General features: G+C 32.8%; 2 protein-coding genes and 1 pseudogene across 8 annotated transcripts; all 3 read left to right on the forward strand.

Annotated features, from left to right (window-relative positions):
• Nucleotides 1-3,033: 3,033 nt before the first annotated feature.
• On the forward strand, nt 3,034-8,653 carry LOC114177593 (YTH domain-containing protein ECT4). 4 transcript variants are annotated; one of them, XR_014993566.1, is made up of 9 exons: nt 3,034-3,307; nt 4,311-4,374; nt 4,524-4,668; nt 4,754-4,827; nt 4,901-5,374; nt 6,087-6,632; nt 6,757-6,969; nt 7,302-7,973; nt 8,500-8,653. XR_014993566.1 is itself a non-coding variant. In XM_028063000.2 (8 exons), exons 2-8 carry the CDS (start codon nt 4,327-4,329, stop codon nt 7,899-7,901), a joined length of 2,100 nt encoding a protein of 699 aa, XP_027918801.1. In that variant the 5' UTR covers nt 3,034-3,307; nt 4,311-4,326; the 3' UTR covers nt 7,902-8,349. The 4 variants fall into 4 exon arrangements, 2 of the variants coding, with proteins under 2 accessions (XP_027918801.1, XP_027918802.1); XR_003603154.2 differs by lacking the exon at nt 8,500-8,653 and adding an exon at nt 8,091-8,349; XM_028063000.2 differs by lacking the exon at nt 8,500-8,653 and having other exon boundaries at nt 7,302-8,349.
• On the forward strand, nt 7,844-27,919 carry DRM3 (S-adenosyl-L-methionine-dependent methyltransferases superfamily protein). Of its 4 annotated transcripts, XM_028062999.2 has the most exons (12): nt 10,062-10,297; nt 10,380-10,455; nt 11,392-11,504; nt 12,516-12,615; nt 12,745-12,791; nt 14,172-14,276; nt 15,814-15,912; nt 17,292-17,391; nt 21,486-21,589; nt 25,191-25,290; nt 25,547-25,626; nt 26,449-27,919. In XM_028062999.2, exons 3-12 carry the CDS (start codon nt 11,397-11,399, stop codon nt 27,781-27,783), a joined length of 2,178 nt encoding a protein of 725 aa, XP_027918800.1. In that variant the 5' UTR covers nt 10,062-10,297; nt 10,380-10,455; nt 11,392-11,396; the 3' UTR covers nt 27,784-27,919. The 4 variants fall into 4 exon arrangements, with proteins under 4 accessions (XP_085526963.1, XP_085526962.1, XP_027918798.1 ...); XM_085670837.1 differs by lacking the exons at nt 10,062-10,297; nt 10,380-10,455 and adding an exon at nt 7,844-7,973; XM_028062997.2 differs by lacking the exon at nt 10,380-10,455 and having other exon boundaries at nt 10,054-10,297.
• LOC146888028 (uncharacterized) lies at nt 22,490-25,222 on the forward strand (annotated as a pseudogene).
• Nucleotides 27,920-27,927: the final 8 nt, after the last annotated feature.

Here is a 27,927-nt window from a genome sequence, read left to right on the forward strand (position 1 = left end):
GGGGTATCAGCATAGCTGATACGTTAAAGTTCATAATAAATGCCTAATAGGAATGTCAAAATTGGTTTGGTTGGTCGATCTACCAAAAAAGAGGTGTGACGAATTACTCTCTCAACCTCTCAATCCGGTGAACTCATCCCACCTGACCCAATGGAACCAAATCGTTTTCTTTGTTTGATGTTTTTATCTTTATTTCATATTCATTTTCATGTATTATTTAACTTTTAAATTAATGCGCTTTAAAGTAGGAATTACACGACTCATCTTGAAATGAATTTATGTAATATTATGTAATATTTTTTATGAGATTTATTATGTATTTCTTAAATTCATTTTCCAATACTCATTAAATTAGTTGATAATATTTTATTAAAATCACAATAACGTAATAATAATATTTAATATTAAAATTTTCAACATCACGATCATATTAAAAAGAAAAGTTTACATCAATCATTAACGAAAGTTCAAGATGCACACGTAAGAAACCCCATCAAATAAAATCGAAGTTTAAAATAAAACGTAGATTCGCCTGTAAAATATCACCATAGAAATTAAAATGTTAGAATTGTTTAGTTACAAGCCTTTGATAATTAATTTTCCACTTAAATAAATTTTAGTTCTCATATGCCTTTATATTTGGTTCCTACAAGTTTTTTTTTTTACTTGTTATTTTGTTTTTTGTGTTTTATTTATGTCATTAGTTTTGTTATGTTTAATAATACTGACATGTGTCACGTGTAAAAAAAGTGTCATACAAACAATGTTATTACATTGAATCAAACATCATATAAGGAAAGACCTAAGAAAACATGTAAAGTTATTAATACTTTTGTAAGTAACAGGTAAATAACTTTAAAAAATTGATTACATCCGTGATATTTTTACTATTTTTTTTTAATTTGTTGTCACATTAAAATAATTATAGGTTTAATGTCACTTTTTGTCTCTAAATATTTTATGAAATTACTCAATGAAGTTGTTTAATTATTTTCGTATTAATATAGTTTTAGTATTTGTTAAAAAAGCCATTGTAGTCTTGTAAAAATTGTTATAATGACTAACTACGTAAGTGAGACATGACACATGTGAAACATCTTTTGAATTTATATGGATATATATATATCAGGTGGTTCTATGGTCATTTTAATAATTATAATTAGTTTTTGAATTAAAGTTTAAATTGATTTATAAAATCAGTTATCAAAGTTTAAAGTATTATTATCATTAAAATGTTTCCGTTAATGTTAATGTTAGATAGTAATTTAGAATTTAATCTATAAATTAAATATTATTATTATTTTATTAACTATATAAATTATTATAGATATTAAATTTAATTTATAAAATGATTTTTTATTTAATAATATAGTGTATGACTTAATCTGTTTAAAGGAAAAAAGAAGTAAAAATACACTAAATGGTGCACGGAAAAGTTGTAAAGTCAATCCAGTAACAGTGTTGGTGTACCAGGCGAGTTATGTTCAGGATGGATTTCAATAAATATGAGAAGAAAATAAGATGAATATAAGGTTGATTTTGGATTAAAAAAAATTGTAATGAATTGAGTAAATTTAATATGAAAATGTATAAAAGTTTGTGTGTATAATGTAAGGAGTATAATAAATTAAAAGTAATATTTTAATAAATAAATTTTTTATTTTATTTTATCCTAATTATAAAATTAATTTAATATAAAATATAATTAGTGTTATATATATATATATATATGTATAAATATATTATTGTACTGCCTAAACTCTTTTTTTTTTTACAAACATTTTGTTTTGCTTTAACTTATAAACATGAAGGCCCAAACCTTCCTCATTGAAATCACAGCAAAATATAAAGATAAGTGTATTAAACGATGAAAATATATTCAGTATATATAATTTCCATGGGAGATTTTAAATACATTAGTAAGTACATACAACACTAAAAATTATCTGCATCATCGTTTTTATGGATAAAAAAGACAATAAAAGCATAAAAAATAGTAACCATATGAATATGAATATATGGATACTCAAACAGTATGAAAACAATAAATAATTAAACACACATTTAAAAAAAAAAAATTTGTGAAGATTAAACAAAACCTGATGATATCTCATGGAATTTGAGAAAACATAAACAGGTGTTGGTATACTTTTTTACACCAACAAATCAATCTGTGCCTTTTTAATTTGAGAAAAGAAAAAAAAAAACCCGAAGCATAAGCAATAAAGAATATTAAAAAAGGTATAAACTTTAATAGAAAGATAATTTTTAGAATTCTCCATTACTAAACCAATTCATTGACTTTGCATGTATTTTAATGTATCATTTGAAAATGGCTACTTGTATTTTCCAATACAAACTGTTTTTATATATATTATTTAAATTAGACTGCCTCTATGTCAAGCAACTTACTAACTTATTCATTGACCTATTTCCAATATTCGAAGAAAAAAAAATTCTTTTAAATAGAAAATACAATGAGAAATTCTTGTTTTCCTCTTCTTCTATTTTAATCCCTTATCTCCGATGACATCATTGTCGGTGGAACAGTACCGAGGACATTACAGGTAATCAATCAATTATTAAAATAAATGTTGAATACCATATATTTCGACACATATTTTTTTTCTTCAAAATATCCTATGTTATCTATCACAATTTACTAAAACATTAAAGTTTTTTTAGTTATGTTACTGTTTTCGATTCATTTATCTCAATAAAGATTTTTAATATTATTAATTGAAATTTATTAGAAATTACAACAATTAAGAAATTAAGTGTTATTCTACAACTTTTTATACTAATTTTTGAAATCTAAATCGATATAAATTTTGTTTCGCTTTAATAAATTATAAGGGAGATGTGTTAAAACAAATGTTTAAATATAATTTTTGGATTCGCGATAAAACCAGGGGTGCAAAAGTAAATATACACCTCCAATTAAAATATTGTTATAATAATAAAATAAAAAATGAAATCTAAATTACGAAACCCTTTGTATCTTTACATAGTGGGAACTTCCTTCTTTCCCTTTCATTTTACAAAGCTACACTTTCTTTCTTTCTTCCTTTTCTTTTTCTTTTACTTCGCTCTGTTTAATTTTTTATTTGTCTTTCTTGCTCTCACCGAAACCGCCCTTTTCAAAGGCTATGGCTTCTTCTTCTCTTGCTGTTGATGGTTAGGGTTTCGTAGGGGTGTCAACGGAATGTTCCAGAAGCTCCCTTCTTCTTTCTTTAGCCTCTCCAATTCCGTTATACGACGGGGTATCGTGCCAACCATGCATTGATTTTTTCTTTTTTCCCTTCAGGTGATTACCCTTTTTTTCTTTATGTTTTTTTTTTTTGTGTGTGTTGATTGATTCTTCAGTTCTTATATTCTGTTGTTGGAGCTGTTTTTCTCGAACGCGTGAGGTCGAGTGGGGAATAGTGTTATTGCGAAGTGTTGGGACAAGTTTATTTATTTATTTTGTGAGTTCTTGATTGTTCGTTTGGGAGTGAGGTTTTTTGTTATCTAGGTTTAGGAAAGGGGTTTCTTTTATGGCGAAATTAGTTGCTTATTAGATAAGTTACTGAGCTGGTTCACGATTTCAATGTCAAAAACCGTGTTCTGTTTTTCATTTAACAAGGTTTGCGCTTTTGCAGTGTTTTTTTTTTCGGTAGTGGTGAACGATGGGCAGAGAATTGAGGAGTGATATTCTTTAACTTTTAGCATTTTTAGTGTGCCGAGTAGTGGAATTGATCTCTTTTCAACCTGTTTGTCCTGGTGAGTTTTTGGGAGATACTATAGGTCTGTTGTGTTGCAATATTCAGTTGTGATTTAACGCAGGTTACTGATATTTTAGTGTGTGTTTGGAGTTAAGGAAGCTCAACCACTGACACTTGAACAGTCGGTATGGTTTTCTTTTCAGACCTGAACCTGATAGAATGTTTACGATGGTTCTTCTTGTGTATACTGTCAGGCAAAAGAATCTGAGCAGTAACATTAATAGGGAGTCAGGGATCAATATTTCCTTTTCACAAGGTTGTTTGTGTGTATCTGTCTCTGTTTTCATGGTATGATGGTTTTATTTCAGTTTGGGGCATGATTTCTTTGTAGTCCATTTGTTATGGGATTCACATTTGTTGTGATTAAGTGTATTGATCCTGGATTTTTAAAGGCATGATGATCGTCTTTGCACGCATTAGATATTTTAATCCGGTACCGAGTGTAGTTTAATTAATATTAACATTGGTTTCTTTCTAATGCCATTTTCAGTATTTTTTTGGATTATTTTGTTTGCTACTAATACTTCATGTTTTGACTGTTTGCAGTGGTGGCAGTTCTGGTATGGAAATGTATGATGCTTCTGAAACTCGAAATGCAGATGCTTATTTGGTAATAATTTTGTTGAATCTTTGTGTTATCTGTTATACATAATACATATTATGTTTCCTTTGATGAAGTGATATTATTGTATTCTGTGTGTTTTTGTTTTTTTTTATCCGAGTTAGTATGACAATAAATTGCTAGTATTGGATTTTCAGATCGAAGGCACTGATTTAAACTCACATTTGACAAACCCAAATTTTGAACAATTTCAAGTCATGTTTAATGATGGAGCCCCTGAATTTGTTATTGATCAGAACTCGTATTACCCTGCTGCCACCAATTATGGGTATTATTGTACAGGTAAAATGAGAATGACATACTCGGACTTTTTAGTTTATGATATATTTTGTAGGCATCATATTGACTAGTTATTTATTATGGTTAGGATTTGAATCACCCAGAGAATGGGAGGACCACCATAGGATTTTTGGTGTAGATGGTCCTGATATTCAGTACACGGTGAGTTTAGCTCTCTCCACTTTTTTGTTGCATGCTGTGTAAACAGCTGATTTGTTGTTTCTTTATTGGCTAGGGTTCACAACATGAAAGTTTTCCATATGTATATTATACACCTAGCTATGGATATGCACAGTCTCCATACAATCCATACAATCCTTATATTCCTGGTGCAATGATCGGAGTTGATGGTTCACTTGGAGGAGCAAATCAATATTACGCTCTCCCCAATTATCAAAACCCCATTTCTTCACCTGCTTATATTCCTTTCGTTGTTCAACCAGACAATTTCCCTAATAGCTCTGTTAACTCATTGTTTGATACTAGTGCTTCTGTCAGTAGACCTGATGGAAAAGGTTTAAAACAGAAGTTCAGCTCAGCTTCCGGTGCCTTTGCTAGGAACTCTTCAAAATCATTGTCAAATCCCACAAGTTCCTTGGCCAGGATATCAGAAGGGCCAAGAGATAATGCTGGGATAAAGAAAGATGTGACAAGTGGCAGTGCTTCTGGCAGGGGTTTTCTTAATCTGCCTTTGCCAGCTGTTCGTCAGGTATAATCCTACTCTTTTATTTTAATTCAAGTCTTCTGAGCCAGTGAGCCCAGTTCTGCTTTTGACTTGTTTAGATGGGAAGCATCATATCTATAATTCTAGCTGTGTTCCCAAAACATTGTTGATACTTGATAATACTCTAATAAGTTAAAAAAGTTTGCTCTCTAGATGTTTCTATTTCTACATGATAATACCTCAAATCTATTTGTGATATTGGGTCTATTTGAATGAAATTACCAATAAGTGATTATATAAGAAATAAAGTTAAAGGAATCAAGTAGGTAAAATGGATCAAATTTCATTTTAAAGTTCAAAACAATTTATGCACCCCAACTTTTTCTTAGTTCTCGGACTTCACTCCTCTAACTGCTACATAAGTTGAGTTTAACTTCTGGTATAAATTTGTTTCAGTTTACTTCCCCATTTCATTTTATCCATAAATTTTTATTGGGAAGCTTAAACAGGCTCTTTTTTTATTGTTTTTGGCTACTTGTTTCGATTATTGAGAAGTTTATCTTGTGTAAAAAAAGATAAATTTCTTGAATATGCCTAAATTTACCTCCCTATTCCATTTTATTTATCTCTACAGATTCTTATTGGAAAGTTTAGGCTGGCTCTTTTTCTTATTGTTTTTGGAGACTTGTTTCAATTTTGAAAATGTGTTGCTAAATTTTATTAGTTATGTTTATTTATATTTTTGTTGGTTTTGTAGGCCAGAAGCATTGATGCCTTAACCCATCCTGTAGATACTATTTCCAATGGAAACGTTTTGTCCCATCGTAGTCAATTAAAAATAGCCAGCCCTCTGAGTAGTGAATTTTCTGATTGTGGATCTAATGCTAATGGACAGTCTGCAGTTAAACTGCGACCAAAGGCTCAAATGGCTAAAGGATGGAGTGATGTAAATGGAAGTTCTGATGTTTTAGGTGAGCAAAATCGGGGCCCAAGAATTAGTAATAGTAATTCGAAATACCAACTGGCTGTCAAAGCCTATACAAACAAAGGAGATGGCAATACACAAGAAAACATAATCATTTATACTGATCAATATAACAGGGAGGATTTCCCTGTCAGCATTGAAAATGCAAAGTTTTTTGTTATAAAATCATACAGTGAAGATGATGTGCACAAAAGCATTAAATATAATGTCTGGTCATCAACACCTCATGGAAACAAGAAGCTGCAGAATGCCTATGAAGATGCTGAGAGAATATCTGCTGGAAAATCTGGAGGGTGCCCTATCTTCCTTTTCTTTTCTGTGAGTTGCATATGAAGATGCCTTCAATGAGTTTTAATTCTTTTTCCTTCTGATCTGCATACCTAAACTTGTTTTCCAGCTGTAATTTTCCCTTCTTTTGATCATGTTTTCTCTTACGATGTAGGTTAACGCAAGCGGTCAATTTTGTGGGGTTGCAGAGATGGTTGGTCCTGTTGACTTCAATAAGGACATGGACTTTTGGCAACAAGATAAGTGGAGTGGAAGCTTCCCTGTGAAATGGCACATCATAAAAGATGTGCCAAATGCAAATTTTAGACACATTATACTAGAGAACAACGAGAACAAACCTGTTACTAATAGCAGAGACACACAAGAGGTATGCATCTTACTGTAGCAGCTTCTTTACCAATGTTGAATTGACAAGTTTGCCCAACTACCAAATAAGTATATTAAATTAATATTAGGAGTTTTTTCCGCTAATAAGGACTTTGACATGTTTATTAAGGATTGTCATTTTATCATACTTCTATACTTGATTGTCTTGATTGAAGTGATTAAGTGTTTTTTATTTATTTATTTGGGAGTTGCTGTTATTTCTACATTGTGTTGATTTGGTTTTGTTACAACGTGTAGATTTTCATTGGCGTGTGCCTTTTTTTTACCTTGCTATTATTTGAAACAGTTTTTTATCCCATTTCTCTTGTGCAGATAATGTATGGTAAAGGTTTGGAAATGCTGAAAATGTTCAAAAACCATAGTTTGAAGACATCTTTGCTTGATGACTTTATGTATTATGAAAATCGACAAAAGATCATGCAAGAAGAAAAGGCCAAATTGCTGATCAGAACGTTAGAAATTCCATTATCGTTACCTACCTTGGAACCGCCTCGGAAGTTGAATTTTGTCTTTGACATCCCTCCAGTCAGTGCTGAGAAGGATTCAAAAACGGATGATGAGTTTGATAACTTAAAACAAACTTCAAGTAGTGGACATATTGTGGGTAGTTCTGATGTCACCAACACGGCACCTGTAGATGAAAAGGCCGAGAAAGGTACTGTTGAGAAGGAAGATATCACTTCTGTGTTTAAGATTGGTTCTGTCACTATTACCCCAAAACAAGTGGAGACTAAACCATCTTCCATTAGTGTCTCTAAGAAGGAGCCGCCTGATGTTTTCACGGTAGGCTCAATGCAAGTTAAAGTTAACGGATTTGCCAAGTCTTCTAGCTTTTTGAAGATCGGGAGTATCCCACTTGATCCGAGGAAAGTACAGCTGGACGGAGGTACTCGTGTTAAAAATGGATCTTAAAATTTGCATATGGGCACGCTTTGGATGTTTGGGAAAATACTGGTTAATGTCTACCTTATGGTTCCATTTTCGGTAAGTTAAGTTGGTTTTCTGTTCAATCTTCGTTTACTGTTTTTTTGTTCTGATGTCGTGCGGTGTTGAGTCAGAATGCTTTTAATGGAAATGTTACTCTTGTTTTTCGGCCTTTAGCAATCGATATACAAAGGATGTTTCTTCGTTGCAGATTCTTGCAAAATCTTCTATTGGGTAATTGATTCGGTAATGTTGCTATTTTTTGAACTCTGCAATTATTGTATACTATTACCGGGCTTGTTTGATTTTGTAAGAGAATTAAGTAGATCTTGTGTTTTCTCTTTTAGTATGTCGAAGTTTACGGGTAAATTGTGCAGAACCAAGAAGTAGTAATTTGTTGCGGTGAAAGTTAACGATGATTTAATGTTTTTGTTTCTTTCATGACTATGAACTGTGATGGTAGCCATCTATTTATCAATACTTGTTGTACCTATGCACCTAGTCAGTAATCACGATTTGAGCTTTTCTCTTTCTTAAAATAAACACTTTTAAGTCACTTTGTGGTTTTGGATGTTTCTTTTGGTAGATAAGGGATGTAAAGGGAACTCGACAGCGGAAAAATACGGATAAGTATGCATTTCTCTGATACTCTGATTACGAGGTTTTAAATGAGAGGAGGCATTTGTATTTTATTATTATGTATAATAATAAAATAGCATTTGGGAACTAAATAGGTTAAATGAAGTTTGGAATTCGCTAAAAGAATGTGATAATAAAAGTTTAGTATATTCTTGTGAACATTGTTGACTAAAAAATTCGCTTTTTAAAATATTAATTAAACGCTTTAAAAGAAGTATAAGATATATTAAATATATATTTAATTACAATCGATACAATTAAAAACAATTTAGTAAGAACTTTAAATTTCTCGTAATATAAAAATTTAAATCTATCACTTAATATTACAAGAGATTTTTTTTTCTTCTATTGCAACTACATAGTTCTTTGTCTCTCTCTATATATATTAAGGTGTTGATATGAATTAAATATTTTAGAAGATCAAATATAATATTCAAGATGCAGAGGATAAATTTTTAGTTGGCCAATTAGATAAAAATACCATGTCCTACGTTATTTCACCTGGACTAATATATTTTGCCTAAAGAATTATAAGTTACGGATTGAAAAATTCATAGAATATTTCGTGAATACTTAATTCAAAAGTGTCATTAAAAATTTTGAATTTAATTACTTAAAAATATTTTTGTCATTTACTTCTAAACTGATTAATTTATAGATTTGTTTATTTTTCTCCTACTATTTCTTTGAAGATCAACAAAATGATATCAATTGATATTGAATGGCTATCTGATTTGCAAAGCAACACTGATTTGACAATACTTATCTTTGAATGATGGTTGATGTCTGGTTTACAAGCTGCTTGAAATGTGAGTCTTATTTTTCTTTTTTTTAGAAAAAGTTGTTTCATAAAACTTCTAGAAAAAATATGAAACAAAATGCAAGTAGACTTCCTGATAAAAAAAATACAGAGTATCGAGTGTTCTGGAAATAACTTAAAACTTTTTAAAATTTGAATTTAAAAATATTATTTTAAACTGTATATTTTTTTTAAAATTTAATTTTGTATTAAAATTATGCAATTTTTAGTTTATCTCCCTTCAACTATAAATTTTACGTACAAGGTTACATTTGATTCTTAGAAACATTCAATCAGAATAGCGTTAAAATTCAAATTACTACTTTAATTGTTCAACTTAGAATATTTTTAAATTCCACAAGAAAAAAAAAAACTTAAAAAACCAGTCTCAATCAGTTCTACGATTGTTATAAAATCTAAAGTGCAAACAAGTCTGAGAAAAAATGTGCAAGATAATAGGGATGAAGTAAGCAAAAGTTCAAGTTCTTTAATCATAAAAAATAGTGAATGACCCAAGCCTTTATTATAATTAATATAAAGGATTGGGATAATTAATCTGAATTATTATTTTTTAATTAAAAATCTATCATAAATCTCAGTCATGTTTGTTTGCCTATCCTATGTGGCAGAGAGTAGAATGCCTGTTTTAACCCCAAAAAAGAAGTGTGAAAGAAATAAGGAAGAGGTGTGACCAAACACAGAGACAAAAAGGGAAAATATGTGTGAACCGAACTAGTTGAGATGGCATGAGTGGGACCAGGAATCCCCTCAGACATGTCTTCTGCTGCTCTGCGTATATATATAGATCACTTCACTTTTACTGTCGCCGTGAAATCTGAGTTACTACTCTTTTCTTCGATTATCTTCTGTGTCTGGGGAATCTCAATCGTGGTTAACGCGAGCGTAGTGCGAGTGCGTATCACGCGCCGGCACTCTCTCCGATTAGGTATTCTCCATTCGCCTCCTGCATTTCCTTCCGTTTCTCACGCTCACTACTTCTTCCCTTTGTTGTTCTCGCCAATTTTCAGTTCCTGCATGAGCCTGAACCGGTTCGGCCCGGTTCACCAACTACGAGCTCTGATCGCATTTTGAAACCAATTCTGTGTATGAAATTCCTAAATTTCTCGACATGTTTTCTACTATTGTTATCCTATTAAAGTAGGACTTACCCGAAAATAAGAATTAAGATAGGGCTAATTGTGTTTTAGCAGATTGACTAGGATTATGCTGATAGTGTTTCTACGCTAGTTGCCTCTAAATAATTAATTAAAAAATTTGTAAAAGTAGTTAGCACGCCACTAATGTTAATAACTGTAAGTGCTTAAATATAGTTGCTCCCTCGTTATAAGAATTATTATTGTTATTATTATGCCTTTGATGTTATCAATTCCGGCATAAAAAACAAGGGTAGTTTATATCATGTTTTGAAACTGTGGTCGTGATTGCAGTTGTTGTAGTGACCACTGCAAGTGTATGCACTGTGGCTGTTGCGGCGTGAATTTGTTTGATGTTTGCACCAAATATATTTGACTATGACTAGTATTAACTATTCTGCATGTTTTCCCTCCCAAATTCCACATTTCCATCATTAATAACTCATTACCATTTAAGTTCAAAATTCCACACAAATCTACATAATGAAGAAAGAAGAAGAATGACAGTAATTTTGCAAGGGCTAAAAACCAATATTTCAGACTATTGTGGTATGATGCAGTCCGATGTGGCTGTTTGACGTTCTATATTGGGGTGTCGCGGTTATTTGTGTTTGTTTACAAAAAGTAGCGCAATTGCAGGGCGATGAGTTTGAAACCATGGTTTTCAGGATCAGTTTGTTGGGGCAATGCTGTTAGTGTTTGTTGTAAATGTTTTTTGTTTTGTTATATTTTTCTGCATGTTTTAGACACATTTAAGGCTTGTGGAACTGGTCTTCTATATTTTCTGTTGATGTTCTACTTCAGTATTATTATGCATGTCATTACACTAGAAAGTTGAAATAGCCATTGTATTGATGCAACCACACTCACGTACTGAAACATGCAGGTAACATGGCGGGGAATTCAAATGCACGAGAAGGAAAAACCGTTATGGTTCCAAAAACTGAGGATTTGGATTATGAGTTGCCACCTTTTACTACATTTTCAGGGGATGTTGGAGTATGTTGTTGATGTCTCAATACACACAATACACATCTTGCATTCTCATTATTCCCTTAATTATTTACCCATTCTATGGATGTTAATCACAGTGTTTTAGATCCCAGCATGTAACAGCTGGCCCCTAAAATTCTACAGCAGTATAGCATATAATAGGGTAGCTGCTATTCAGAAAATTTTCGTAAATCTATTCTATAACTATAGATAAATTTTCAAAAATGATATAAAGATTACCCAAAATTCATGACATTCATAAACAACAAAAAGTCTTTAGTGTCTAAGCAAGACATATAAGAACTAACAAAAAGTCAAATACATGTTTTCTACTTAAGAAATGGTAATCATCAATTATCCCCTTCTAAATCAAAGTCTTTTTTCTTTATCATTTTCACTACTATTACTGCTGCATTTTCTTTCTTGAAAATTGAAATCCAAAAAGGCCCTGGCATCTATTTTTATTTTTTGGAATCAACACATGGTGGTGTTATCCCGTTGGCTACAGCTTCTGTTCAGCTCATGGCAGGCACAATACCAAACTGCTATTCTACAGCAGCCTGAGTAGTGAACAGGGGCTGCTCCACAGAGTGACTATAGGAGTGCTGTAGTGCACTATTTAACGAGGAGCAAACTGCTGTAACCAAGTTCCAATATTGAAATAAAATCTCTAAGAAAGATCCATGCAATAAAAAATGCATCTACACCTTAGTCCTGTGCATTTGAGTGATAACCTCATTTTTATATGTGAAATTATTAATGATTCAAAAGTCTTTACTGATTTTGTTTGTTTGCCGTAACCCTATTGTGCCAGTTTTCTGAATTTTCTCTATTTACAAATCTCTACATTTGGTGTAACATGCAAAACCCATTTGTTAACTATGTACATATAATAGCATAAAACATATACAAAACTAGTGGTCTTAATTAATTTTTCATTTTTATTGTTTACTTATGTTTAACATTTTTTTCTTCATAACTTCCATATATTTAACTTCTTCCTTCATAATTTACCAGGAGACCAATGGTGCTAGCTCGTCTAGAGGCGAACTGCGAGCATTCTTTATTGGAATGGGATTCCTACCATGCGTAGTCGATAAAGTGATTGAGGAGAATGGTATATTTTGTGGGATCCAGATACTTAACTCGTGCACCGAATGCATGACACATTTGATGAATTTCTAAGATATTTCACTTTGCTGTTTGAAGTATTGATGTTTTGATTTATTTTCTTTAAAATTTACAGGTGAAGAAAATTCTGAAACTTTATTAGAGGCCCTCTTAAAATGTTCTGTAAGTAGACCAAAATTATGTTAGTGTGTTTTCATAGTCGGCACTCTTGGGATTATGTTTGGAATTTTGGTGTTTGTTTACTATTTAAATTCATAATAATGATAATACCTCTGATGTGCATGTTCATTGAGGTGAGAAAAGTTTATTTGTATAGACAGATATGCATATACCTGAAGATTGAAATTATCATTTAATAAGCACGGTCCTTTGAATTACATATTGCTTGCATAAAGTAGAAAAATAGTAGAAAAAAAACTAGTTTTTTTATGTGTAAGGTTCCTTATTCTCTTCAATTTTCATCTCATAAGACTCAAATACGTGACCTTGTAGTCATGGATTTTAGTGCTGAGATAACCTTGCTAGACCCACAGAATCATGGCATTTTATCAGGCGTCTAGTGCAATGTTATGCTAGGAATTTAAATAAATGACAAATATCCATTTGTAAATAGTGATAAATGTCATTTACTATTGTAGGGATGCAGATAACTAACTCCTTAGTTTATGTCCTGTCTCTTCTATTTGAGAGGACATTGTATTCTATTTTCTGTATCGGTTGATAGTATATTGTTTCCTTCTTTTCTTTCAAGATAGGTATTGTCATATTAGTGCTGCTTTGCGAGTTTATCAAATAGTTCTTCAATATCATTTGATGCCATTGGATTGGCCCTTAAAGTCCTATTGAATTGGTCCTTACACGGATGAAAGCATCACCATTATTGTCATTCAAGGACCAAGTTTGTACCACTTATTGTGAGTATATCTTTAGAGGATCAAAATGAATATTTACTCTAATATAATGTGTTATTCATTCTGATATAGAATTTAGTAGGAAAGAAAAAGAAAGAGGAAAACAGGAAAGAACAGAATAGAAAGGATAGAGAGAAGCAGAGAGAAACATGAGGTCAAAGAAATTGTGCACTGCACTTGTTATCATTTCAATCTGTCTACATTTAGTATTTATTACAAAAGGGAACCAAATAACCACGAACTAACAGTAGCTGACTAACCAATTAATTAACGTTTTTTTTTCTCTTATTTATATATACATATCCAATTCTCCATATTTTTATACTCATGAAAAGAGGGCATGATAGTTTGTTTTTTGTCAATTGTATACATAAATAGTAAATAATGGACTAGGACTATACATGTGTGTGTGTGTGTTTACATATTAGATTTCCTATTCACTACATTTTACATGAAGTTAGAACAGGGATAAAATACTGATTCTTTCTATAATTTTTTTTAATAATTAGAAACTTGTAATGATACTCAACAGCTGTGTTTGCTCTCTTCATTTGTTGATACTGCTGCCAATATGCTTTGTGAACTCAGGACTTAATATCCTGATCGGTGACTATTATTTCCAATTGATTAGGCTCACAAATCCAATTGTGACTCTTCTGATTCTTTGGGTGATTTTCACAATACAAGCAGTGGTACAAAGGCCCCAAATATCTATCGTGATGGTCACTCTAGAGAGGTAATCAGGTGTCTTCTATTATCGTCCTCCCCAGTTTTAGACATTTCCTTAGTTGATTGTTTATTAAGTGTTGACTATCCTACCTTATCCTACTGCTAGAAAATTAAAGATTTATTCCTATGACTTACTTTTACGTGATACCAATTGTCTTTTAGGCTTCTGGAGTTAGAATTTGGGATGGTAAGGTACTTAACGAAACATATCTCTGCTTGTATCATTTGAATTGTTTTTGTTTGAGAGAACTATTAAGTATTTTAAGTAATTGAATGATGAAATAACGACCAAGCTTGATACCTGGCCCTTTTCCATGTTTCTCCTAGCTTTATTCACCCTCTCTTGAGTCTTGATATACTTTCTTTTTTCTATGGCACATGGTAAAGGCACTGTTTATGCACTGAGCCTGATTGTCCAAAAGAATAAATTCTAGAAATGTTGTGGTGCAAGTACATCTATACACGCACACACACATTGTTTAGAAAAATTGAAATGCATTGATAATAAAAATGTATATAATTGGTTGCAAATGTGTTTAATAATGTGCCCCATTACTCCACATTGTTAACTGCAAATGTGCACTTATTTTTCTCCCACAAAATTATTTTTCTCTTCTAGATGAGAACACTGCCCTCAAATGCTTCACATGATCATCAATGGAGGGAGGACTGCAAGCCAAGACATCATCAAAGAATATTAAAAAATATTCTAAGACGAATTTTGAAAATGTTGTTCATAGACCCTAGAGAAGAAGTAGGAATATTGTGGTTAAAAGGGCATAACCAATCATTCATAGTGACCACTATGAGTCTTGAAGGCAGTTGTTGAGAAACGGCTCTGATTTTTTTATGTTTCAGATTTAGGAAATATTTTGTATAATCTTAATAGCCTATTTTTCTTGTAAATCCTTTTATACAGTTTATATAGGTATTACTTGTAAATCCTTTTGTACAGCTAGTAAGTCGCACAGCTGTAGCTTTATTGGTGAGCTGCTTAGTACAGCTGTCAGTAAGCAATGGCTATAAATACATTTTGTACTCATGTTTCAGAACGTGTGATACAATAATAAAGATATTTAGTTCGTGTTTAGTTTCTTCTCTCATTTTACTTTCAGTTTAGTTCATCTAAGACCATATGAATCTGGAAATTGATGGGCGAAGCAACGGATCCTTGAAGAATTGTGTGCTAATTCCTAACTGTGCATTTGCTTCTTTAGATAGTGCTTATGCCAAGCTGCATTTCACTTACGCAAAATTTTTCATGTCCAGGGGAATTCATATGCCTCAATGAAGGCAATTGTTTAAATATATTTTGAGGTGCTCATCAGTATTCTAGTGAACTAGACTGAAAATAATATTGTTGTAAATGTCAAGGTGCTTTTATGGGCTAGGATTCACCTAGAATAAGATAATTGCCTTGCTATCTCTGTTTTATTATTTGAAAATAGTTAACTTGAAATGTGTTCGCTTTTTAAATTTAACTCTATAACGGTTTGTGTAAAACTTTTAACTGCTTTTTTCAATTTGCTTTGTAATTTATATAGGCTCTTCAAAAATCAAATTCACTGTCTTCTGATTCTCTAGATAGTTTATTTGATGATAAGGATCTTCCAGAGGTTTCCAATGTCAACCAAGCAAAAGAGGTACCGGTTTCCTATTCCTTAGAAATCATCAATTCATTTGTTATAAAATTTAGTCATCTTATAGAACAGAGAAACTGATGTATTATTTCCATTCTCTTAATAAGTCCTGGTAGGAATAGTTGAGTATTTGGAACTTGAATATTTGAAATGAGCCAAATGGTGAGGTGCGATTTATGTTGCCTATCTCAACTAGTGGAATAAGGTTTTTATTGCTTATAAGCCAGTTCTGATCTATTAATGTCACATATTTGTGGTAGCTGTAATCTCTGACTATATGCTAGTTTAATCTTTCTAATGTTCAGGTATATTCATATGTTGATTTCATCCCAAATTCCAAAGAGATATATTTTTTTTTTCAAAAATTGTTTTTTAGATATTCTTGTATCGTCTTGTCAACCTTTAAAATTGGTTGTATGATTTTTTGAAATGTTGTGGCACCTGTCTGTTGCATATACCATGTGCATCATCTAAAGTTGTACTCACCAGTTTGTTGCATTCACCTTACATAAACGAATTCAACCAGTAATAAAGTAGTAGGAGAATATGGATATGAAGCATGTGTAACGCCAGTGTAATGGATTAAACCAAAATAGGCTTTTTTTTCTTAAAAATGTGTCATTGCAGGGGAAAGATCAGCTATTTACTTTTCTTTTTTACAGTTAAAAAAAAGAAAATATTCTAGCTTGAGCAATCAAGGGTTTCACGGCAGTTCCCAATAGTATACCAAGGGCACCATCCTACCTAACCGAGAATATAAATCCTAGCTTAGCAAAATAAGTCAAAGTTGGCTAAATGAAGGAAAAACGAACCATGACTATTAAACTAGAGATCTGACTTTCTTAGCCAAGATAGTGTAAAGATAACATGTGTTTTTGCCATAGATTGGGCCCGCAACAAATGTCAAAGGGCCTTGACACAAAGCCTCATCTTTTAGGGTGTTCCAGATCCAGGTCATACACAACCTGATCCTGTTTCTTGTCTGACCCATATGTTGACAGAATAATATGATTCAACTGATTCATAGTGCGATGTAGCATAAAAAATTATTTGCTGTCAATCTATGCTTTTGGAACTGAGAAATGGATTGAATTGTAATCCGTAGGATTCTGATAATATTGGCTTGGCACCTGTTTGTTGCGTCATATGCATTATCTAAAGTAGTGATCATTGGTTCCCTTTTACTACTGCAGGTGATGAATTTAGTTTATATTTCTATGATTAAATATGCATGATGATGTATTCCTGCTTGCCCTTGTTGACCTTGACAATTTAGCCTCTTTAATGTGTCTTGTAGCAATATTTTCTTTCTTCATGGTTGTCATTATTGAGGCATGTGTTTTGGCTAATTCAATTTATTTTTGACAAAATCTTTCTTGCAGGAGCTTGATGAACTTAACAGAGACATTGATGATAAAAGAGGTTCCTTATTGATGATGAACTTCTCTATTGAGGAAGTTGAATTTGCAATTCGCAAGCTTGGTATGAGAATGTACATATTCATATGTAATGTTGCCTTGTGTAATTGATGTTTACTTTCTGATTGTATTTGGGTAGTTATTATTATGAAACCGGCTTGTAAGGGTTGGAATGGATCCACCTATATGTTATAATTTAGCTATATCTCTAGTTAATGTGGGACTTCCAATACACTCTTCACGCCTAAGACATTGAGTGTGAGAATGCAGGAGAGTCAATAAGGGGTGGTATGATGACCTACAAAACCTTTCTAGGACAAACACTAGTAAGCTTTAATACTATGTTAGAAAATGGACTTTAAACCTCACTCAACCTCACAAATTGTATTGTAAAGCGAGGTTTGCATACACCTATATATTATAATTTGAATATATCAATAACATTTGGTCCTAATCAATATATCATGCAACTTTTGCATGAGATTATTTCCCTTCTTTACTCTACAACTCCTCCCTTGATATCAGTCTACAACCATTGTAAGAAAAATTTGATTTTCTATCACCAAAAATGTTAATGGTAACTTCTACTCATTGGAAAAACATTTGTGGTAAACACAATTCATTGAAGAAACATATGTAGTTAATAGTCCTTGTAGGAAAAAAATTGTGGTAAACAATAATGAGGGCTAGAAAAAAACTCACTAGAAAATAAGGGTGAAGTGAGTCAACCCAGTTCACAGAAGTTAAGCTAAAAGCGAGTGGAGCTCAGCCCTGCTTGTTTCATGGTGAGCAGAAGTTTTACAACCCGGCTCAATCCACCACAGTTATTGGGTTTAGTGGGTTGGTTCACTAACTCATTTATGGATACTAACCGTACCTGTTATAGTGACATACAATTGTAAGTAAATATATTAAACATCTAACTATTCAAAATCTTAAAAAGCATTCTAGTTTCAAAAAACCATAGTGTCAACCTACATAATTAAAATTAGTAAAAAGGTGTGAAATAAAAATTGAAATGTGGCAAACTACTCATTCTACAATTGAAGGAATTGGTTTCTCTTGTTCATGAAGAACCTTAAAGTCATGGATTGAAAAATCTAGAGTAATCTATTCTTTCTGAACATCTTCGTTATTTTCATCTTCAAAATCAAAATATTAGCAAATAATGTAATTTACAAGTATGATATCGAGAAAATGTTGGAAAGTAAAATAAATTAAATTACAAATATTTTAAAAGCCATGTAACCAATTTTAAGTTAAAATTGGTGCTTGAACATTATTAGGTAGAAAAATAGTATGATACTTAAATGTAGATTCACTAGCAACAATTGTTATTGGAATGCTCAACACATCAAATGCTAATCTATAGATATTTGGGCAGTGTTCTTGACGATTCTTCCAGTAGCTCAAAATATTGTTATGTTAGAAAATATTTTGGCTCAAGTGTTGTTTCAGTTAAATATAGATCCAACTCAAACTTGTCGGTTACAGTAACATTTTGGCTCACATAACTGATATATTTCTATTAGAATACAATGCAAACATAAAAATTGGTTAATAAATATTAGATAATAATAATAAATAACAACAAATAGGAATGTTTACTAACTTAGACAATATGGATCAATCTCATGGTCTTTGTCGATATTGAAATGTTCTTTTGTTGAAGAAATAAGTTGAGAACTTCATGCATAAGATAAATTTGACCTTAAACTGACATATTCTTCAAAGAGTTTGTACATCTTTCTTTTTTTATATTTAGTTTTTTCGTCACAAGTGGAAGGATCAAGCTTTGAAAAATAAAACCGAAGTGTTTCAAGTGTCATTTGTGGGTCAAGAATCATAGCAATTGAAAGAATGATACCATATTCACTCCAATATTTGTCACTCTTTTCCATCACCAATTTTTGTCATGTCTTTCATTAATGGATCATCACTTTTGAGTGTATCCCTTAACAACCATTGGATTTTCCATACTTGCATGAAGTTTTCATTATAGGTTGGATAAGATGTGCCTGAATTATAAATTTTCCACTCATCATATTTAAAATTTATAATTAGTGTAAAATATTTAGTGACCAATTTGCAATTTAGAGGATTTTAAGGACCCATTCAATTATGAAAAGTATTTAGAAGTCTTGTAATGGGCCAAACCCACTTTAGTCCTAACCCTAACTCGCTTTATGTGGGGATTTTGGGGGTTGAGGCTTTTTCAACACACTCATTTGGCAGGCCAATAAAATGGGGTTTATTTTAGGAGTGGGTTGGGGTTGGCCAATAGGCCATGGTTTAAAGTGACAATTGTAACTATATGTGATAGAAATTTTAAACATTGTCCATCATATGATAAGTGGAAAAGAGCCGAGAGGATGTGTGAATTTTTAAGGCTATTTTATATTACAACCTATTTGATTTTAGACACATCTTATCCAACCTCCAATGAATTCTTCATGCAAGTATGAAAAATTAAATGGTTGTTAAAGGATGCACTCAAAAGTGATGATCCATTAATGAAATACATAACAAAACGAATGATGGAAAAGTTTGACAAGTATTGGAATGAATATAGTATAATTCTTTCAATTGCTATGATTCTTGACCCACATGTAAAACTTGAAGCACTCGGTTTTATTATTCTAAGCTTATCCTTCCGTTTGGGATGAAAAACTTAATCATGTAAAAGGCAAGATATACAAACTCTTTGAAGAATATGTGAGTGTAAGGTCAAATACATATTATGTATTAGGTTCTCAACTTATTCCTTCCATAGAAGAACATTTCAATATAGACTAAGATGATTCATATAATTTAAGTTCCTATTTGTTGGTGTTATTTATTATTATCTAATCCTTATTGACCAATTTTTATCTTTGCATTATACTATATAGGAATTTATCAATTATGTGAGCTAAAATGTTAATGTAACTGGCAAGTTGGATTTATATTTCCAATTTTTGATGTTTTGACCTACAGATATATATGTCCCACTCTAAAACTTAAGGTAGGCAATGTGAAACTTTCCAATGCTCCCCTTCCACCGATGTTTGCTAAACCATGTGCATGTCAGATTTAATTATAAAACCAATTGGCATTAGGTGAAGTTGGTCGAGAAATATAGAAGCTGCACTTCAAGACTTGAAGCAGGCAATGTGAGACTTCCCAACACTAACTACTTCATTCTTACTCTAGAACATCCTAGGAACTTCTAGAACATTCTATAGTACTCCTCTACTTTTTCTAAAGAATTTCTAAATTTACAAATCATTTTTATGTTTCTTAATTTCTTATTCAAGAATTCCTTTATTTCTTTTGCCATATTTCTTGTAAGGATTCTTTGGGTTCTTTCTTACTCCCTAGCCCTCTTCATCTCCTTGGGTTCCTTTCTCTACATCGATGTCTCATCAGTAAAGTGCATGATTGTTGGCAAAATCTTTCCGTAGGAATTGTTGTGGGACAAATGATGGAGGACAAAAAATTATATGATAGTGTTAGAGAAGTTTGAGGGCAAAAGAATTAAAGATGGAACCTTTACAACGGACCTAAACTTAACCCATTAATATTTGTGGAGGTCTTTGTCGAACATAAACTTCTCTAATGAAGATTTGTGGTGGTGAGCCACCAAAAAGGGGAGGATCTGTTGTGAGCCATTAGAAAGGAGGGGCGGCGCTGTTAGGCCTAGAGGAGTTGAGAAGTAATCCTCTGTGGGGGAGTATGGTATAATGGTAAGAAGAATATCGATTTGGTGGTAGTTAAAAATGGTGCAGCATTGACCATTTGTAAAAGTGGTCCAAACCATTGCTTTGCTTGAGTTATTAATTCTTGCTTGCGTGGGACTTGATGTTAGCAGTACAACTTACTACGTAAGTGAACAACAGGCTATTGTTGAGAATATATTCAAGTGTTTAGACTATACTTGTGAATATTCTTTATAGTTTGTGCTTTGACAGAAATGAAAACAAAACTGACTATGAATAATTTCAGCAGGCTTTTGAATATGTGTAGCTGTATACATTTTCTATATATTTTCTATATCAGTGTTTTTTCTGTCAAGTGTTTGTCAAGATCTAATTAACTAATGCAGAGATAAGTTCATATCTATGTTTATTGATTACTCGCAACTGTAAGGGTTTCTTGATACATTTTTGTTTCATATAGGTGGTGAAGCATCAATTCCTGAGCTAGTGGACTTCATCTTTGCTTTGCAGATTGCTAAAAAGTTGAAAAGGGAACCTGAAGATATCACCTACGAGACAGATGAGGTTTTGATACATTTAATGAGATTTTTTAGGAGATAAATTACTGTGCTCTGCAAGTCATGTTTGTAAGTTAGTCCTCAAATTTATTATCTGCTAGACAAGATATAATGGTCCTAGTTGCTCCAGTCTACAAAATAAGCAAGACCTTTGAAGGGAACATAACTATATCCTCTACTTGTTTTACTTAAAGACTTGGACGTTCCAATGTCATATAGTTTACGTCCAGTGGAAATACAAATTCTTTCATAGAGACTATTAATTTTATTAGTTAATTTCTTTTGTGCATGCCTTTTCTTGTCATGTAAACTATGGGTTGTTTTAGTTTGACATGAGTAGAAGCTCAATCCATTTGGAGTAGATTGTTTATGTCAAAAATCGTTACTTAGTGTGTATTTTAGGAAAGTTGAAATTTTATTTTCGATTGTATTCTTATTCTCTGTCAAAGTTGTTTATTTGTTGTTAATACTAGGATTATGTATTTAGAATAATCCCATAATCATCATAGGGATTTGTCTCCCTGGAATTAGCTGCTCATATTTCCCAAAATATCCAACAGACTCGTGTACATATAGGTCCCATGACCCAATAGTTCTGTATGAGAAATAAAACATTCTTCCTTCTAAATTTGAGATGATACCAGAGCTCCTGATCCTAGGAGCCTCTAACCGCAGCCTAAAACCCTAAATAGTTGCCACCACTATTGCGTAGCCTTGACCCACCGCAACCTTTGTCACTCACTGCAGCCTTCATTGCTGCCTTCCTAGCCTTGTAGCTGTGATTGCCCCTGTCAAAGCCTTCATTATTGTCTTCCCTACTAATCGCAGTCTTCATCCATGGCTGAGAATGTGAATTTGTTATGAAAAGGTTAACCCGTTCGTACAAGAACACAAAATTCCTTAACAAATGCCCCCTGGCCTTCTGGTGAATTCGGAACTCCCCTTTGTAGGAGTAGATTCCTCTGCGAGGTTCAAACTCGAGACATTGGGTTCATTGCAAGACTCTGATACCATTGATACGAAAAGGTTAACCCATTCGTACAATGACACAAAATTTCTTAATAGATTTATGTGAATTCCATTCCTAACACAGGGAACAAATTCCAAAGTGTTGCAGATTTGCATAATACACGTTTTGCTTATCGCCTAGCTAGGAGGAATTATCTTAAATGGTCTCAACTCAAGGAAAAAGGCAAGGGCAGCCACCTTATCGACAATGCCCCTTATGAAACAGATTCCAAGTTCAAACCATGGGATGAAAAAGACTCCATGATCATGGCATTGTTGTGGAATTCAATGGTACTAGAAATTATTGATACTTGTGTGTTCCGTAAATCAGCAAAGGAAATTTGGGAAGTGGTAGGACAAACCTATTCCGAGGCCAAGGATGCTGCACAAATATATGATTTAAAGGTGAAAACCTTGGAAACCAAACACGAAATCAAATTAGTCACAGAATATGCCAATCATCTATGGATGGAATTGGATCACTATCGCGTTATGTACACGAAAAGGTAAGGTGTTCAGAAGATTCAACAATCATTAAGGATTACATTGAACAAGATAGGGTTTTTGGTTTTTTGGTAGGCCTAAATTTAGAATATGATCAGGTCCGAATCCAAATTTTGGGAAAAGTGAAAGTCCCAAGACTTAATGAAGTGATAGTCATCATCCAGAGTGAAGAAGGCAAGCGAAATTTGATGTTGGAAACCTCAATTCCTGAAAGTACAACAATGGTAGTGGAAGAAAGAACAACCATGATTGTTAACCAGAAGGGAAGCAGACAATCCTCCTACATGGAGAAAAAGCATAAGGAATTATGGTGTACTTACTGCCACATGCCACACCACACAGAGGAGAAGTGCTAGAAATTACATGGAACTAGAGCCGTCAAAATGGATTCTAACCTGCGAGCTAACCCGGCTCATCACGGGTTCGGGTCGGGTTGGGTTGAAAAAAAATTACAAATTTCAATACGAATTAAGTATGAACCCAACCCACTAAGAACCCGGCACCCGTGATGAGCCGGGTTGGCTCACCAACCCCCCAATAAATTTTAAATATTAAATTAATATATATATATATATATATTCATATATTATATATGTATATTATATATATATATATTATATGTATATATGTATAGATTATATATGTATATATTATATATATTATATATGTATATTATATATATATATATATGTATATTATTTATATTATTTATATATATGTATATAATTGTAGATGGGGATAAAGAAAATGTTTAAGAGATGAAAATGTTGTGGATTTATTTATTTAAGATTTTAATACTATAGTTTGATAAGTGATAATAATGATTTGATGTTAGATAGTAATTTTTATTTTTGTGATTTTGGTTTGTATTTGGAGTTTAACATAATTTGGGATTTTATTTCGATTGTATTGAAGTTTATTTAGATTTTAATCGGAATTATAATTTAGTTTTTTTGAGATTGAAGAAAAAAAATTGTGTGCTTTTTTTTTAATTGAGTCTTTAACCCGCCAACCCGTGGTGGGTCGGGTCGGGTTCTAATTTTGTTGGTTCGCTAATAAGTGAGTCGGGTTGGGTTGATCCACTAAGTGACCAACCTGTCGCGGGCCGAGCCGGGTTGGGTCGGGTGACCCGTTTTGACAGCTCTACATGGAACACCTCCAAGTCGAGAATGGGGTAGCAACCTCCTAGTTGAGGATGAGGTAGAAAGGAGGTCCACAAAAAAAGGGAGGACAAGGGTAAGTACACTCTACTAATGGACATAGTGAAGAGGCGGTTAGATAAATCATGAAGAGGTAGAAAAGGTAAGGTCATTTATGAGTAAATTGGAAGCCCACAAGTATGTGCTCCTTATCATATCTTGGTAAGTTTTCGTTTTCTTTTGGACTTAATGTTTCAATACATTATTTACCCACTCTTGGATATTAGATTCTGGAGCCACACACCATATGACACCCCTATCTAGAAAAACCCAAAAAGTTAAAATACGATAAAAAATTGTAAAGCACACATTAATTTAGGAGAAGAACGCATACAAAGTAGTTTACATATAGATAAATGTAGGGAGATGGATTTGAGAGCATGCCAAAGTGTAATATAAGTCTCTAGATTCATGTCCTTCGCCAATTAGCCAACCCATACCACATTCCTGTCTAACAAAAGAGTTGGTATCAAAGGTCTGTGAAAAATTTAATGATTTGCTTGATTGACCAAAACAATTGAGGTTGAAGGGACAGGCAGGAACAAAGAGAACAAATTTTAAGTTTAAAAAAGGAGAAAGGGAAACTTGACCAATTCCTTTTGAAGCTACTCTAGATCCATTGGCTAGGGTTATGAGATGAGACCTTTAAGGAAAGGAGAGAGACGAGAATAAAAAGGTATTACAAGAAATCTGTCAAAAAGGCACTTAAGTCTATTATCCATAGATTTTGACTCTCCATACATTGTGAAATTCTAGTTGTTGACAAAGTGGGAGTATCCTCTTTCTTGTGTTGTACCTGTATATCCCATCAAGAGACCTTTCCACTTATTATTTTAATTTATGTATCTTGTTATGACTGTATTATGCATCCAATTTTTGTTACTTGTGGGATCTTAGGTCACCAATGAAAAGCTCTTTGGAATTATGGCAAAAACACTCCAATTGTTTGAAATGGGCTTCTCTGAGAATGAAGTATCATCAGCAATTGATAAATTAGGTGAGTCTTGGTGAAAACTAATCTTTTCTAAACTAGGCAGCTGTGGATTAGGTTGGTGGTGTTGCCTTTCAAAGTATTTATCTTTAGAGTTGTGAGATGACATCAATGGAATAGAACTTATATCATTGGCTTTTATAATACTGGATTCTGAAAAAATGATATCCATTTCTTTCCATTCATGTTTTTTAGTCAGTACTTAACTTCAGGTTGCTTATTAGTATTTGCATCTTTGGCTTAGCAATTGGTCGTTTTTCAGGTACCGAGGCACCAATTTCTGAGCTAGCAAACTTTATTTTTGCTGAACAAAATGGTGTCGATTATGTGATGGAATATAAGGTTAGTCTTTTTAGTTGTAATATTTCAAATTATATGTTCAATCATTTTTTGTAATACAGCTTGTTTTTATATATAATTATGTAATTTATTTCAACAATAATGAGCATTGTTTCGTAGAATCATATTTGCATGCATAAATACGTAGAATCATAAATGAAGTTGTGGCAAGTGAAAAGTATATCCACTGTTTGTATGTTGAAGTGAACCTTATCTGGGATTTTAGGAGTTTGAAAATTTAAAGGATAATTATTGAGTGGCTGTTCCTACATTTTCTACATTGCATGACCATAATTAAACACTACCGTATTCCTGTTCTCTTATAACTAGTCAACCGCATGGTAATATTTTTGGTGCTAACTAAAATAAAAATTGTACCAAAAGAAACAAAAACACAGAAGAATATTTATAACTTAATTATATTTTGTAAAGTTTTCTCATAAGTTAAATTGCTTTTCCATGTATTATATATATATATATATATATATATATATATATATATATATATATATATATATATATATATATATATATATATATATATGTATGTATATCTTTTATGGTATTCAGAAAAACCCAACTAAGGTAATGCTAAAATAAAGTATGAGTGAGGACAATTTTCATCAAACGAAATCAATTTATGGAATTGAATTAGGCCTAAACCACTTACATAAAATGAACAGTATTTCTAAGAAACCTATGAAGTAAAAGTTAAGGTTGTGTTTGGCATATTCAGTATAAAATTGTATTGTGCCCAAGTCATTCTTTTGTACTTAAAACCAGACAGGTTTTTTTACTGAGTGATGAAGTTTCTTGCTTTTCTAGTTTCCCACCACTCCTGCTTATTCTGTGGGGATCAAAGATGAACCAGATTTAGATTTATGTGGTACAGCCGAAGTGAAAGCTGAGAACTTTAGCCATGAACCTCCACAATCAAGCCACGTCAATGTGGAAGAAATTTACGATGATACTAGGGTGAAAGACGAAGAAGGAATTGATGAATTTCCCAGCAATGTTTCTGACCAATATTTGAATTTTGTGGAGAATGACAGAGGTAAAAGGCCCAAATATGAACATCATGATTCAATCTCTTTTCCTGATCCTTGTTTGGTGGAAGAGAGGGTTGACAGCATTGTTGCTGAACTGTCAAAACGTCCCAAACCAAATCCATTCAGGTGTCTTAGTAGTGTGGCCGCTAAGCCACCATTTTTCTTATTTGGGAATGTTTCAAGTATATCCTACGACTCATGGGGAAAGATGTCTCAGTTTTTATATGGTATTGAACCTGAATTTGTGAATACTCAGTCCTTTTCTGCTTTGGACAGAATAGAAGGTTATATACACAATCTCCCAGTTGAAAACAGGTTCCACATCCTTCCAAAGCCTCCTATGACTATCGAAGAAGCAATGCCACGGACAAAGAAATGGTGGCCACCTTGGGATTCAAGGAAGCAGTTGAGTAGCATCTATTGTGAAACCAGTGGAGTGGCTCAAACTTGTGATAGACTAGGAAACATTCTAGCTGATGCAGGTGGAGTGTTCACATATGAAATGCAGAAAGACATTATTCGTTATTGTCGTGGGTTGAATCTTGTGTGGATTGGCAAATTTAAACTGGGTCCTGTAGAGCCTGAACAGTTGGAGCTTATTTTAGGCTACCCTTTGAATCACACTCGTGCTGCTGAGGGCAATTTGGCTGAAAGGCTTAAATCACTGAAATACTGCTTCCAGACAGACACATTAGGGTATCATCTTTCTGTGTTAAAGCCCATCTTCCCTAATGGATTGACAATTTTGTCACTTTTTAGTGGTATTGGTGGGGCAGAAATTGCCCTACACCGGCTAGATATTAAAATAAAAGCTGTTGTCTCAGTTGAAACTTCTGCGCAAAAAAGGAAGATTCTTGAGAGGTGGTGGCGTCAATCTGGGCAAACTGGGTCTTTGGTTCAGATTGAAGATATTCAAAAGCTGACTAGTAAAAAACTTGAGGGTCTAATCAGTAAATTTGGTGGTTTTGACCTTGTCATTTACCAGAATCCATGCTCTTACACAAATTCCAGGCTTCAAGCAGGTGCAGGTCTCTCAGCTCTTGATTTTTCAGTTTTTTGTGAATGTGTTCGTGTCCTGCAACGTATAAGAGGCTTGTGTCAAAGGAAGTGACTCGAATCTATCTTTTCTATCTTGTAGAAAATTATGTCGTTCAATGAATGTCATGTCCAGTTCTTATCTGAATCTGAACATTTTCCTGCTGTATATGTACTTCTTCCTAATAAATTTCAGTCCAGGGATTTTGTTAGTGTCTAT

This window comes from Vigna unguiculata, chromosome 3 (assembly GCF_037176805.1).
Source record: "Vigna unguiculata cultivar grain cowpea cultivar isolate G323 ecotype 2 chromosome 3, ASM3717680v1, whole genome shotgun sequence".
Classification (NCBI taxonomy): domain Eukaryota; kingdom Viridiplantae; phylum Streptophyta; class Magnoliopsida; order Fabales; family Fabaceae; genus Vigna; species Vigna unguiculata.